Source organism: Penaeus japonicus, unplaced genomic scaffold (assembly GCF_977035675.1).
Source record: "Penaeus japonicus unplaced genomic scaffold, GWHDUDI00000001_assembly GWHDUDI00000042, whole genome shotgun sequence".
Taxonomy (NCBI): Eukaryota; Metazoa; Arthropoda; class Malacostraca; order Decapoda; family Penaeidae; genus Penaeus; species Penaeus japonicus.
The window spans coordinates 17,801,024-17,816,023 of record NW_028234444.1 but is presented as its reverse complement, the minus strand read 5'-3'; the positions used below and the strand labels follow the sequence as shown (position 1 = coordinate 17,816,023).

Genomic DNA, 15,000 nt, shown 5'->3' with positions numbered 1-15,000 from the left:
GATCACATATCAACAAGTGGGAAGGTAAAAAAAAAGCTGATAGTAAATAGTATTTCTGTATATGTATACACATGTCTGCGCACACACACACATACACAAACACACATACACATACACACATACACATATTCACATAATTTTCATTGCTTTTGATATAGATTAATGAAGATTGGTTCCACAGGAGAGGAATTTTCTTTTTATAAATTGTATCCCTAATTTTAGCTTTCACTCTTGCAGTCTGTTAACTACAAAGACATGAAAGGCACAGATGACTACAAGGAATACTGCAAGCTGTCTCGAGAATTGCAACGCGTTCCCGTGGAGAAGCTGGACCAGGATGGCCGGAAAGCTTTCTTCATCAACATCTACAACGCTTTGGTCATCCACTCAACCGTTGAAAATGGACCTCCGACAAACTGGCTCTCTAGGCTGAAGGTAAGAGCCACCTCCAGAGTGAACGTTGTTGTTTCCTCAATGAGAAATCTTCTAAGAAATGTGTCCTTTTAGGTGATGTATATGATATAAGTCGTGAAATAAAAGACTTTGAAGACGACCTGGATGCTATTGAATTTCTATATAAAATGGGATGATAGTATATATGTGTGCTGCAGACTCTTTTTATTATTGTGCCACAAATATGAATAATCCAACATTGGGGGAAACTCTTCTAGTCCCACATATATTCAAAAGCAAAACTACTTAAAGTGTTTATTTAATTATGTCTCCTCTTTGACTGTTGCAGTTCTTCGATAAAACATCCTATATCATTGGCGGGCATAGTTACAGTCTCAACGAAATTGAGAACGGAGTCTTGAGAGCAAATAAGCGTGGTTTGGTCCAGCTGTTTGCTCCCTTTGGCAAGAATGACCCTCGGCGCAATATCAGTCTTATTCAGGTAAATGATTGCTTTGTCTTCACAACATCAGTAATGTGAAATTTAATGATATAATATTGAAGGTTTGGAATGCTTTAAGAATTGTTATTAATTTTCTTTATCAGTTGAGTGTTGAAATATGCTGAGTGCAATAATTTTCATACTATTGAAACTGAACCTGAATGTTGAAATGTGTTGACTTCTTGATATGAAAAATCTATACAGTGAATTCAATCCAAGATTTATTGATATTATTAGTATCATATACATAGGCGTCTTATGATATATTGTTGTTTTAATGCATTACATTATTTTCCTAATTACAGGTAGATCCCAGGATTCACTTTGCCCTTAACTGTGGTGCGAAGAGTTGTCCTCCCATCAAGATATTTAGTGGAAAGGTTTGTATAGATATAGCTGTCAAATACTTATTGTTATATGGACATGAAGGCTTACAACAGAAAGCTTAACAAGCATTTTCTATTATCTAAATAAACATCTTATGTGAAGTTTTAATGTTAAATTTATCCATATGGCTTGTACAATTATAAGCAATTTGATCAGCTAGAATGTACAAAAATACCATCATGAGAAGAAGCAAGATAGTATGCAAGTGATTTGTCTCTGGAATGGTATACCACTCCATACTCTAAATATGTTCAAGTATTATAGTACTTCTCACTTATGCGTTTAATGAAATGCGCAGCACCTTAGTGGTAGTCCCAATGTGTCGCTTTTTTACCATAAAGAAAGAGGGTCCTCATTTGCTCCAGAAAGTCATGATCATAATGCATGATCTTTCGTCATTGTTAATTCCTAAGTTCAGAATGGAAAGTTGGTCTATAAGCGAACTGCCATTGAATAATCTCTTTTTACAATAAGATTCACTAGGGAAAAAACATTAATTTGTTCCAATCTCTTAGAATAAGGCATTTTATTAAACTTTTCCAGAGGTACAATTTAGACTCAAATTTTATTGTAAACTTTTGTTGCATTTCTTTTTTCCATTTCATATTTAGATAAAAAACATAAACAAACTTTGACAATGGTTCCCCTCCGCAGAACATCAACGACGAGCTACGCATTGCCACAGAAGCCTACCTGGAGTCTGACGAAGCCCTGAAAATTGAGGAGGACCGAGGTGTTGTCCACTTGTCGTCACTCTTGCGCTGGTATTCCTCAGACTTCGGGGACACTACTGAAGACATCTTAAACTGGGTTCACCGCAATGTGGCTTTCCCAGAGAAGAAGGAAGCTCTTCAGAAGATACTTGACTCAAAGAAGTGGAAAGTGCAGTACATCCCCTATGATTGGGGAACAAACGCCAATGATGTCTAGATAGAATCATCGCGTGATGGTACTTTCTTTGTTGTTGTTTTATTTCTTGGTTTGGTACTCATTGAGCTCTTTCGTCTTGCATATATTTTATTCGCATAAGGTCACCTCAGGTAAAATAGTCATATTGTATTACTATACCTATTTATTTATTTATTTCTACATATGTGATGGCTCAATAGAAATTCTCAATTACAGATACTTTGTGTCCGTAAAAGCCATGTATGTATTTGAATCAGTATTCTATCACAGACACAAGTCCTGTTATACTTATTCCTCAAGTCTTTATGAATTTAGGAATATGCTAATGCTATCCATCAACTTATACTTCACGAATCCTCTTTAGTATCTCACATTGCTCTTTCTATAAAGTTTGACAGTTGTCATAATAGCATTATCTAAGCATATATAGTTGTGCCTTCACTTTGAATGAAAAGGTGAAAATAACAATATTTTCAGATGCATAAGGGAATGATAATAGAAAGAAAAAGAGAATTGATCAAGTCTACTCTTAAAGGATGTTTATTTTGTGTGGAAAGAGATGAAGAGAGAAATGAGTAGTGCATTTATAACACTATAACTATACATCATTTTAAGTTATCCCCCAAGTTGGAGAGGTTCCACTTCTAGCAACACAATTGAGTTATGGGTTGACTGAAAAATGATATGAGAATCCATAGTCAGTACCACATATATAGTGTCCAAGGTTATGAGCCTTTATGGAAGATTTCTCAAATTATATGATTTTGTAGTGTGTAACTATGAGAATTAGTAAATTTATGAAAATTGTATTCCTTGTTGGGGTCTACCCATAATTGCTGGATTAATTAAACCTGTGATGTCTGAAAAAAAAATTACTCTTGCCTCACTGAAGAAGTGTAAATAGATATCATGGGTTATTTTACTTGAAACTTCAGGCCATCTTGTTATCAATTTGCCTTTGGTATATTACCACTCATCTTCCCATTGTAACTGCAGTAAAATACATAAAACTGTGCAAATATCCCATCTCTGAATTGGGCAAGATTAGATAAATGAAAATACTCATTGCTTATATAGGATATTACTTTATGATAAATGTGTTATGTCAAATAAGTGTGCTGAAATTAACTCACATCATTATCAGCTGTGACCTAGCCAGGCAGAGGGCATTGAGGAAACCATTGCCCCTATTAAGATTTCAACTTAATGTTGAACGGTTGAACGAACATAGACATATCATTGCCAAAAAGGTCCATTCAGTCATGCAAGAAAGAAGTATCACAAACCCTCTCTTTGAAAGCTGTGGAAACCTTATCCCCCACAGCTACCTCCTCCCTGGCTATGTTCCTGGTTACCACTGATGCTAGGGACAATATCCTACCTTGATTCATTAAGGCACTTCTACATGCAACAATATTTATGGTGCTTCACTTTAAGCAAATTCACTTTCCAGTATCATGTAGCTCAACAGTCTATATTTATGCCACTTTACTTTTCTTTTTTTTCCTGTTTCCTCCTGATGCATGAGAAGTGTTGGTACGGAAATCATCAGCGAAGTGAAACTTTCAAAAAGAAAATACGTGTACATTATTTTCACGTATTAGGGTGCTAAGACTGTGATCTTTTAAAGTATCAATGTTGTATACGCATCAAAGCTTCCATCAAATTTTTCTGCTTTTCTTTTTCTGCATGTATTTATTTGCTTGTTTGTCTTGAATGTTTATTATGTCGCTAAAATATGTCTGTGTATATTGTTAAATATGCGGTGGACTGAATTATTAAGAAAACTGCAGTAGTAAACAGTTTTAATCATATACAATCTATGCAATTTATATAAACTTCAGCAAAAGTCAGGAACCATTAAGAGCACTATTTTTGTTTTCCCCAACAGTTTAATTTTGGGGGGAATAGTAAGACTTTTTGCTGCAATTTCTCTCTTGGTCATGTCACTGTGCACATAATTTAGTATTATTAGGGAGCTGCATAGAAATTCCTTGTACGTCATATGCTGCATGCATATGACATATATATGTATATATATATATATGTATATATATATATGTATATATATATATGTATATATATATATATATATATATATATATATATATATATATATATATATATATAAATATAAATAACAATGAATATATTTGTTTCACAGAATGCATAGTTACACACAAAGCAACTATAGAGAGCTGGTAAAGAAGTTCCTGTGTTATTTCCCATTGTAGTGCACCATTTGATTCTTTATTTCACAAATGAATCATTTAAATTGTATACCTTTGTTTGTTTTTTTCTTTATTATTTACCATTTTTATTCAATTACAGCAAAATATAATACATGTGTATAGATTTAATGCACATTCTGCTTGCTAGTCTAGGAACTAGAGATGTGCTGATACCAATATGTAGGTCAGTAACGATACAGAAATGAATACCTTTATTTTAACATCATGATACGAATACTGTAATTCAAACTAATGGCCAAGATTTTGCTGATACTAATATCTATACTTTCATTTTTAACTGCATTTTATCTGCGATTATGAAAAGTATCAAGCTACATAATCTTTTGATGTTAGAAATAGGGATAGTTGGAGACAAACTTAATGGATGAAATTAACACTTAAAAAGAATGAGAAACAGGCATATTGTAAAAATAAAAGCAGCATATAGATTTCTGACCTTGCATCTAGTACCCAGCTCTCTGTATAGCTCAGCAGAAAGTGCCCAAGAAATGATGCTTCTAATTCAAAGAATGCTGAAGTGAGAACAATATCCAGGATACCAACTCATGGTAATTTTGGAAAGACCATTTTTTGAATTATGAATCTGTTAATGCAAAAAGAAAATTAATTATCTTGACTTCCGTAATGAATATAGCAAAAGTATCAGAGTATCAGTTATAGCTTCATTGTACTGATACTGATACCAATACCTGAAAAAGCATCTGACACTATCCATACTAATACTGATACTATCAGCACATCTCTATGAGAAATCCTACTAAAGTCAAATCATATACAAGTCCATAAGCACATATCTTGGAAAAAATAGGACAAGAGGCAGTTAGATCCTAACTTGAACACATTAACAAAAATTAAGAAACTGCAGGTGTTTGTCTTGTTTTTGTGGGTAATGTTATGCATTCTTTATTGGACGTCTTTGATAAATGTTCACTGCCTTTCAGACTGTTTATGAATTGTAATTATGAACCTCTCTCTGCCATTGATAAAACAGCAGACCAGTATGTCCAAAGAGATAATTTTATAATTCTTCTTATAAGATACAGGTTTGTCAGTCTGTGTCCACATAAAGGAGCTTTGCTAAGCAAACTTTGTAGTAAGGAAGCTTTGTCAATAATGGTGAAGCTTTTTTTGCACTTTCTCCATTTCTGATGCCACATCAAGCAAAGTCTGCTGACAAAGCTCATCCCTCTGGACCTGGCCTTTGATTCTGATTATTGAAAAATTATTGTATATATTATATTTTTGTATCTTCTTAAGAAGTGGATTTCAATACATGACTTAAATTTGTATGTGTGCATTTCGACTTTTAATTAATGAAATTTTACAAGCATTTCCTATGAAAAATTAATCCTCATTTCTGAATGTTACTATACATTAACATAAATCCCTGTTGTACCTTTTAACCCAATCCCGATGGGCCCGGCAACCCCCTATGCCGGGCCTAAGTAATATCACCTTGGGAATGTCACACTGGTGTCGCACCGTAATCAGGCACTTTTTGCCGTGTCACACGGGTGTGACACCCCGTTGTCATTGGGTTAAAGTTCATGGGTACACAATTGAGTATATATAGACTCATCTCATTTAACCATAGCCTTTAATTGACTGGCAGTCGCTTTTCCCTTTTTTTCTGCTGTCAGCTGGAGAGGGAGTGTGAGGCAGTAATTCTGGTACTGTTTGGCAGAACCACTACCTCTGTTTTCTATTTCATCAATAACTTTTTAAAATTTTAATGCTCCCTGGAACTACATGACATACCAGCATAAAATAAACATTTTCTGTAAATTCTATCTTTTGTGACATCAAAATTAGCCATAGTGAAAGCTGAAAATGTTATTCTTTTTCTGGCTGGGCAGAAAGGCATGGCTGAGGAATTGTTCAAGCACTATGCAGTATCCTCAAACTGATATTTTTCTTCTTTCTCTTTAATAATTGAATTATTGCCTACTTTCTCACTCACTAAGTGCCTCTTACTTATAGATTTATATCTAAATGCACAAATATATGCACGAGTATAGCAATCCACACAGAAACAAGTCTAATGGTTCACCAAATGAGAAAGTAACTGCAAATAGTTTTTTTTAAATATATGCACTTGCATTACATATATTCACTGCATAGTGGCAGTTCATCCTACAATTTATATAGAGAATATTCATACTGCAAATTTTGTAAGTCATAATTTACTGCTCAGACTTGAAGCAGTGTCATTTTTTTTGGATTGTAACATTTCATTTTGCATAAATTGTCTTATATTGGGAATTAATTAGTATGGAACGATATTTTTCCATTTGTAGTTGATATGCATTTTTTTTGTTTTCAGACCTAATTCCAAAAAATACTCTAGTTTTGTTTGAATTTGCAATTTAAATGACATTAACTCTTTTTAGAATGTTTTGGAATGCATTCACATTTTTGTAAACTATCTGCACACATCTTGAAAATTCCATGATAGGTTTTAGTTTATTAATTTTTAAATAATGTTCCTTCTACTGATTCTTCATCCATAATAATGTATCTGCATATTGTTTTACAGTATGTTTAATCCAATTCCGTCCATGAGGGTACACACCTGCAACATTGTGCAATATCTATATTTACTGTGGTCTTGTTATGGTTATTTCAAAATCTAATTTTCGTTAGTATATTTTATTTTCTAATATGATACAAAACATGTGGACAATTTAGTATTTTTCTATCAAGTATTCAATACATATCTTATAACAATTAAATGTGTAATTTATATTTCATATTTGTTTTAACTTGCTTAATAAATATGCAGCATTGTGTCCTAGTTTTAATTTAATCATCTTTCCTAAAATAATTTATTAAATGGGTTTATTTTTATGCAAATTTCTATATGGCAAATGTGCCATCACTCTTCCTGTCAAGAGAAATCTAATCTGATACACAAAAAAACTTGTAGAACATTTCTTTCAAATCAGACATATGAAATATATGAAATTTGATATATTCAAAACTAATTTAATTTAAATATTCATTTTTAACAATTCAATCTCTATATATGGGTCTCACATTATATCTGTATGTAATAGTAGTAGCATTAAACAAAGCTTCCATGTTTACCTATAAAACTTGCAAGCATGACACTGTTGTATGAACAGGATATACAATTGCTGTCATTTTGGTAACATGTACTAAACCTGAACTACTAAATAATTGTGAGCACTGTGATTATTACTGTGCAAAGATGTGAGCAATCAACTTTCACAACTTTATCAAAGCCATACAGACACAGTACACAAGCAGAAATAATCATACACGTTTATTTCATTAATGAACAACTATTTAAGTGTTCATACCCACACACAGTCAGCCAATATCAAACTTAAAGAAAGAAATAAAACGATCTGACAGACACACATCTGCGCACAAAATCATAATAGGACTTCTTACACTTGCTTCTATTATTTCTTACGTCCACCACGTTCTTTCAACTGCAGTTGGATTACAGTTCCATGACCCACATTATAGAAGGCCAGACTCTGAGAATCCTTGAAGAATAAACCATCCCTAGCCAGCTTCTGTTTACCCGGAGGCAACCCAATCATATCGTGAAGCTTAGCTTTCACTACAGACACTGGATCGGTGAGAGGAAGGCTCAGGGTAAGAGTCTGACCATCAAGACGCCACTCTGGCTTATCTGCAACCACAGGTACTGCCAGCTGGAACTTGACTGGACCAGGGAAGCGACGTGCCCATTCACCCTCTGGCACAAGGCTTTCTTCTGTGCGTGCTCTCTTGGCAGAAGGACCCTCATCTTCCTCCTTCTCAGGTCCTCCACCCATACCACCCATGGGAGGAGCACCAACACCTGGCTGAGGTCCAGTTGGGGGTGCTGGTTGTGTTTGTTGCCCCATGAATCCAGTCACAGGAGTGCCAGGTCCTGGCATGAAACCTCCAGGTCGTGGAGCCATCATGACAGGTGGTCGTGGCACCACCATGACACCACCTCCAGGGGGCATCATGGGGGCCATTGGAGGAAGTGGTCCTCCTAGGTTCACAGTCATCATTGACTGCGATGGTGTGACGACCGGCTTTGGAGGTGGTGGTGCTGGAGCTGGTTGAGGAATGGACTTCGGAGGAGGAGGTGGCGGCTGAGGCTTTGGTGGAGCAGGCTGCGGTTTAGGTGGTGGAGGAGCAGGACGTGAAGATTGGGACGAACCAACTGATGATGGTACTTTAGGCTGCGGACCAATCTTTTCTTTCTCCTGATCAGGAAGAAGACCTTTAACCTTGTGAATCTGATGGATCTGCTCATTGATAGAAATATTTGCTCTGGCAGCTCTGGTAGCAGCTTCCATGGATCCAGTATGTCCATCCCATGTCACTTTCTCTTCCCTCTTTTCTTCCTCTCCTATCTTCTTACCAATGCCTGTTTCCTCATCACCAGCACCGAAAATATCAGTACGACGTTCAGCCAGCAACTTTAGAGATGAGCGAATGGAATCTCCAGTGGCGAATACCGTATCCTGGTTGGAACGTTCAGCCAACTGACGATCACGGTCCTCCAGCCAACGTGGATCCAACATGTTGATGCGCAAGTGCTGACCCACCTTGTCAGGTGCAATCCTCTCACCAGTAATTGGCGACACCAAGTACTGGTCTGACGTTGAAGTGGTTGCAGCATTACGCTGTTGCTGACGTGGATTGTAGTCTCTAACAACCACTTGCCCGGGCACGGGCGGTGCAGGAGCTGGCTGGGGCGGCTCACGGGGCAGCGGAGGCTGAGGCATCTTGACCTCTTGATGAGATTGTGGTGGAGGAGTTTCATCATCCGATTCCTCCTCTTCACTGCTTTCTTCGTCCATGTCTTGTACCTGAGTGTCATCATGATCACCAGGGGCCCCTTGCTCTTCCTCCGGTTCTTCCTCATCATCACTGCCCAGAACCATGTCTGTGTCTGGGTTGACGCCCTCATCAAGACGTTCCTGTAGGAGAACTCTCCGCCCCACCTCTGCAGCTGTAGTGGGTGGGGGGAAGCTGCCAACTTCCCATGGCTGATAGTCAATGGTCTCCACGACAGAGAAGTCATGCCAGTCAATAGCGGCATACTCTAGTCTCTCTCGTTCTGCATCTTCCTCCTCACGCTTCCTTACAGCTGCCTGGTGACGCTCCCAGTCTACTCGTTGGTTAACCTGTGATAAACAACGGGATTATTTGAGGTTTCCTTGTTAAACTAATAGGTTGCAAGATGATGAAATTAACTGTCTCTTCTTTAAAAGTTTTGCTTTCATTTATCAAGAGTTTTTCATTGACACAATGACTTCACTTTCACATTCAAGTCTGTGTAAGGTAACTGTAAAACAATAACAATTCAATAATTCTATAACAACAAGAATACTTCCATTTTACTCAAGTGGTAGTAAGGTTTGTAACTAGTAACAAAAACTCTAGAACTGGTATTCCTAAGCATGTCATGACATAACATTTGAAATATTCTGTACTTTCTCTTTTCTTTTTGAATATGCAGTTTCTGTTTAACCCATTCGCGCCGGATGACGTGCTGACATGTTTCGTGGTTTTTGGGTCAAACGCTGGCGACAAAATATTTGGTCAAGGCCAGCACTTGGGGTAAGCAAGCGGACAGCCCAGGCTCGCGGCCAGTACACACGAGAATCCAGAGGCATTAGGTTTATGCGTTCGAAAACCCCAGCATTCTGACTATTCAGAGCCTGAATCACCCCGGCATAAATGGGTTAACTACAGAGCATACTCGGGAGGCAAAACTACTATCTTACCTGCTTCATAACGGCTTTGTAGCTCTGCGCCTCTTCTGTGAGACGTTTCATCAGGTCCTTGGGTGGGATAAGAACCTTGGTATATTGCTCAAGCAGCCTGGTGAAGTACTGAAAGAGCGAGTGTTGTGGCCGAAGGAAATCAAACTGGTTGTTCCTCTGCTCACGGTTCATGAGCGTCGTCAAGAACTGGCGGCCATTACGAGCCACAAACTGAGCAGTCAGCCGCACCTGCAATGCAAAAATTCAAAATTTGAAAAAAGGGTTTGATATGTGCTTAAATCTCTGATGTGAAGATATACTAGTAAATATATCTTCAAGCAATAAAAGTATTGGTATAACCTGAGTGATTGAATTGCATTTCTTTGCACTTACTTTCCCATAAGAGAAAGTAATACATAATTCTATTGAACATGAAGCCTTATTTCTGAAACCATTCTATGCCAAGAAATAAATCATACAGCATATCCCTTCAATTCTGATAAGATGCCTTTATATACAAAATATAATCTGGACATTCTAAACTCAATGGAACTCAATGACAAGTCTCAAACAATTTGCTATTTAAATGACTATCCAATATATTTGTTTCAGAATAGAACTCACTGCCTTAGTTAGTTAGAAACAAGCTCTATATTCTTCCCTCACTTCTGTAAGTATGCAGAAAACTAAATGTTTAGTTTACTGGCTTAAATTATCATTGATTTTACTGCTTACAATGTTTTGTCTTGAAGCCAATGGTAAAATCTTGTGGGGGTTCAACTAAATATTTTTTTTATTTAAACGTCTATAAATTTGTAATAGTAAAGCATTGCATAATCCTGTTAAATAAACTTTTCTCTTTTTCTTCACAAAAGAGTAGCATTGAAATAAGAAAAGAGAAAGAAAGAAAGAAAGAAAAAAAGAAAGAGAAAGATCGAAAAAAGAAAGAAAGAAAAAATAAAAAGAAAGAAAGAAAGAAAGAAAGAAAAAGAAAGAAAGAAAGAAAGAAAAAGAAAGAAAAGTAAAAAGAAAAAGAAAGAAAAAAAGAAAGAAAAAAAGGAATATATAAAGAAAGAAAGAAAGAACGAAAGAAGGAAAAAGAAAGAAAGAAAGAAAAGAAAAAAGAAAAGGAAAGAAAGAAAAAAACAAGGAGAAATTTGTTCATAAATGAACATGAGGAGCAAAACCAGCTGGAAATGTCCCTTCATTATTCACAAATCGTTATGTTCAAGTGGGAAACTTACCACGTCCAAATCAAATGCTGAAATCGACGGTGGGTCCGCGATGAACTCATAGTCTGGCGGTGGTTCCTTGGGTGCTGTGGCTTCCAACACAGCCGATCGCAACAGTTCCTGCTGCTTCTGCTGCTGGGCCTGGGACACTGACTGCTGAGGGGGACGAAGCCCTGGGATGGATGAGGGTTCTTTGTCCCCTGAGGAAAAGATGAATGCGCGTGAGTATTTATCCTCTTCCGTCCCTCTTTAAGAAGTCTGGTCGGGCCATTAAAATCCGACTTGTGAATTTACATAATGATGTGCATGTGCTTGAAGCAAATCACCAGAATTTTTAAAGGAATATTTCCCAACTTCACCTAAAAATATATATATTTTTTATCTGAAGGACTTGACCTTCCCAAGTGTATTATTTCACTCATTCTTGAAATGTACTCCAATTTTGGATCACAATTTATTAATAACAAGATATATTAATGAAAATATATCCCTATCATCTTTTCAAATATAAATAATAAAATAAATGCTTAAGCCAGCACAAAAAAAGGAAGAAAAGGATTAAGAAGAAGAAGAAGAAAATTCTCCTAAGTTAACTAATGTTTGAACTACAATGATGAGCTGAAACAAAGAATACTAATTACCTGTCTTGCCAGTACGACACTCGTTGACCTTATGCTGGTAATAGGCATGGTAAGGGTCACCGGGGTTGAGGAAATTGAACTTTGGGTTGTTCTGCTCGTGTTGTCGGATACGAGCCTCAAACTCCGGCCCATTACGTGCGACGAAGTTTGCAGTCTTGTCGACGATATCTGAGGTCAGGAGTTGAGGAAAAAACGAGCTAGGGAGAAGACTTGAAGTGTGGTTATAAATATACAAGGATATTAAAATGAGTCCATACATAATGTACTATTGAAAATAACTGATAAAAGCCTTTCTAGTAGTCTCTTGGTTCTCTTTTCCTATATTCATTCAACTACATATCCCATTAACGGAGAGATTAATGCAGGAATACAGGAACGTGCACTGTCCACTATGATTTTCCTTTATGTTTTTCTTTTTCTTTTTAGATAAATGACTATACAAGTTACCAAGGAGTTAATTACAATATCTGCCTGACCTTACCTGTTCATCACTTTCCTTTCGTATGTAAAATATAATAATGATGGAACATGTAAAAATGCACTCCAGGTATAATTAGGTCAAGAGGATTTTCTTCTAGATTTGTCACAAAGGAAGAAATAATAATCTACTAAGTTTATATTTTGCAATTATATCAATGCCATGTGACTATGAGGTGTAATTCTAGATAACACAATGCCATAGTGTTGACATCTCTCTACACTGACAAAAACACAGTCTCTACCAAGGACCATGCACTGATGGATACTAACTATGAGAATATCCTAGATTAGCCTTCTTTTATTTCAACCTATTGGAGCCGGTTGACAAGATGACACATTTTGCGTTTTTTGCGTCAGATGCCCGGGACGAGATATGAGGGCAAGCACGTCGCTCGGGTTGAGCGAGCTGGCAGCCCAGGCTCGCGGCTTGTGTGTCCAAGAATCTTGAGGCGTTAGGCTTATGCGTTCGAAAAGCCTGGTATTGCGACCACGCAAAGCCGGAACAGCCCCGGCATGAATGGGTTAATGGATTTTGGAATTATATTGAATTGCCTTTTGACACAATACTCCCCTGACATAGAATCATGTTTTCCCTCTTGCTATTGAAGTGTTTTTAACAATTTTGACCTTCATTATGAGCAGAAATCACTTGTTTAAATCCCTTAATGACGGGTGACATCAGTTTCAGACGCTGGTGATGAGATATTTCGTAGTGGCTATCCTCCTGGCCATCGCACCAGGTGATCGGGAATATAGTGCTTGGCCGTGGCCAGTACGGGCAAAAAAACCTGAGGCGTTAGGCATATGTGTCTTTGGATTCTACAGAATACCATGTGTCCAGGTCTGTCTTGTCACTGATGCTAATACTGTACTGCTAGCGGCCCACAGTGAATGGTCCCCGCGTAATACTAAATTCATTATCAACCTTATCAAGAGTGGTAAATTCTCTGACTCCTGCCGCATACTAAATACCAAAATGGGGGTAGGGATGGATTCCTCTTATCCTCTAATATTCATATATAGTGGATGTAATCTGTGATTCCTCCCCAATACTCCATAATCTAGGTACCGATAATAGTGGATAGCACGAAGTAGATCAGGATCTTTAATCTTAATCCTACGCTAATAAACAATAAATAAAATAACTTCAGGATGTTCAAATAGCCTTTAGACGCAAATTCACAAACAATAAAGAACGAGAAACTATTATGATTGGCCAATCAATCTAACGACAGCTTTGATTGGTTGCCGTCAACAAACAAACTGAACATCTAAAAATTTTTGTTACAGATAGACGGCTATTTTCCAAACAAGTGCACATCAGGTAAATCATGAACACTAATCTCTTAATCTATTTCATGCCCTCTTCTACTATCAGGACACAAATTGTAAAGTATAAGGGGGTAACTGTGTATAATATTCACTGCCAGAGTAATAAAGAGTGAGAGGAATCCATCAGTACAACTACTGTGCCATTTTCTAACGTAGTGGTATTCTGAAAACTTACCAAAACCTTACCAATCAAGTGAAAATACAATCACACCAATAAATACCACTGGGAATAAACACAGACTATCTACCGGTATAGGATTCCTGAACATCTGATTTCGAAGTTCAGAGTAGATCCCAACAACGACTCTTGCTCTGAACTCCCCCAAAGTCAAAACCCCACTGAAAAAAAGACAAAGACATAGACAAACCACAATCCGACGGGAATTTAAAAGGATACTCCTCACTTCAGGCGGCGGGTAGATAAATCCGACCACGATCTTCTTCTCCTCGACGGGAGGACCTTCCACAGGAGCCATCTCGGGAGACCTTTTCCTCTCCTCCTTCCACACACACACAACCAAGCTCCTTCTCTCCTCCTTCTACCTTTGACAGAGGCTCTTCAGACTCGAGTGAGATCTCACCGAAGTCTAAAAACCCCCCGGGAATGGAGAGGGAAAGGGATTTAATAGCGAGGCGACATTTTTTCTCACGCGATCCGAGCGACGCCGATGTAAACAACGTCACGAGCCGAGCCACGCGTTTAAATGGGGCCCGTACGGTTTTCAGGAGGGTGGACTCTTATTTTTATGTACTATGTGGGATGGCTAATGCAGGGGATGCTGGATTGGGTGGTTGGATTAGATGATGTTATTTTGAAAATTTAGGTGGAGTGGTTTACTATTTTTTTGTTTTCATTCAGATGATAGAGAAAGAGAGTGCGCGGGGACGGTGAAATATCTTGTTCTGATATCTGGAAGATTTTGGGCACTCGGAAAATTACTTTTTCTTTTGACTAACGTTGGATTTCTACCTTTTATGGCATAAATCTTAAAAAAAAACATTATTCCATCTTTCAAATGTGAGATACCAGCTGATATATTTGATCGCTTCTTTTTGCATCAGTTAAAAACGTTTTTGAAAGGATCGCGAGTGTAAAGAAATAACTCATGTTATATAGCAATGATACAGTAA

The 15,000-nt window shown here is 37.3% G+C and overlaps 2 protein-coding genes across 2 annotated transcripts in view; one reads left to right on the top strand and one right to left on the bottom strand.

Moving 5' to 3' along the window:
* LOC122256870 (uncharacterized) overlaps positions 1–4,324 on the top strand; it is a 9,800-nt gene extending 5,476 nt beyond the window's left edge. Inside the window, exons 5-9 of the mRNA XM_043021832.2 lie at positions 1–24; positions 238–435; positions 743–895; positions 1,201–1,275; positions 1,937–4,324. The exon at positions 1–24 is cut by the window's left edge and continues 118 nt beyond it. Of these exons, the coding sequence (XP_042877766.1) occupies positions 1–24; positions 238–435; positions 743–895; positions 1,201–1,275; positions 1,937–2,212 (726 nt within the window). The 3' untranslated portion in view covers positions 2,213–4,324. The remainder of the gene's footprint in view (positions 25–237; positions 436–742; positions 896–1,200; positions 1,276–1,936) is intronic.
* Positions 4,325–7,076: 2,752 nt separating this feature from the next.
* Sf3a1 (splicing factor 3a subunit 1) lies at positions 7,077–14,574 on the bottom strand. The gene is made up of 5 exons (XM_043021831.2): positions 14,267–14,574; positions 12,058–12,225; positions 11,429–11,616; positions 10,206–10,433; positions 7,077–9,602 (listed from the first exon to the last, which is right to left on the bottom strand). Exons 1-5 carry the CDS (start codon positions 14,343–14,345, stop codon positions 7,872–7,874), a joined length of 2,394 nt encoding a protein of 797 aa, XP_042877765.1. The 5' UTR covers positions 14,346–14,574; the 3' UTR covers positions 7,077–7,871.
* Positions 14,575–15,000: the final 426 nt, after the last annotated feature.

What these genes read in the sequence shown, in the direction of transcription:
- Sf3a1 (XM_043021831.2), bottom strand. Translation starts at nt 14,345, where the DNA reads ATGGCTCCTGTGGAAGGTCCTCCCGTCGAGGAGAAGAAGATCGTGGTC. An exon ending in GTGTCGTACTGGCAAGACAG is followed by an intron (nt 11,617 to 12,057) that starts GTAATTAGTATT and finishes TCTTTTCCTCAG; the next exon opens with GGGACAAAGAACCCTCATCC. An exon ending in ACAAAGCCGTTATGAAGCAG is followed by an intron (nt 9,603 to 10,205) that starts GTAAGATAGTAG and finishes TGTTTATCACAG; the next exon opens with GTTAACCAACGAGTAGACTG.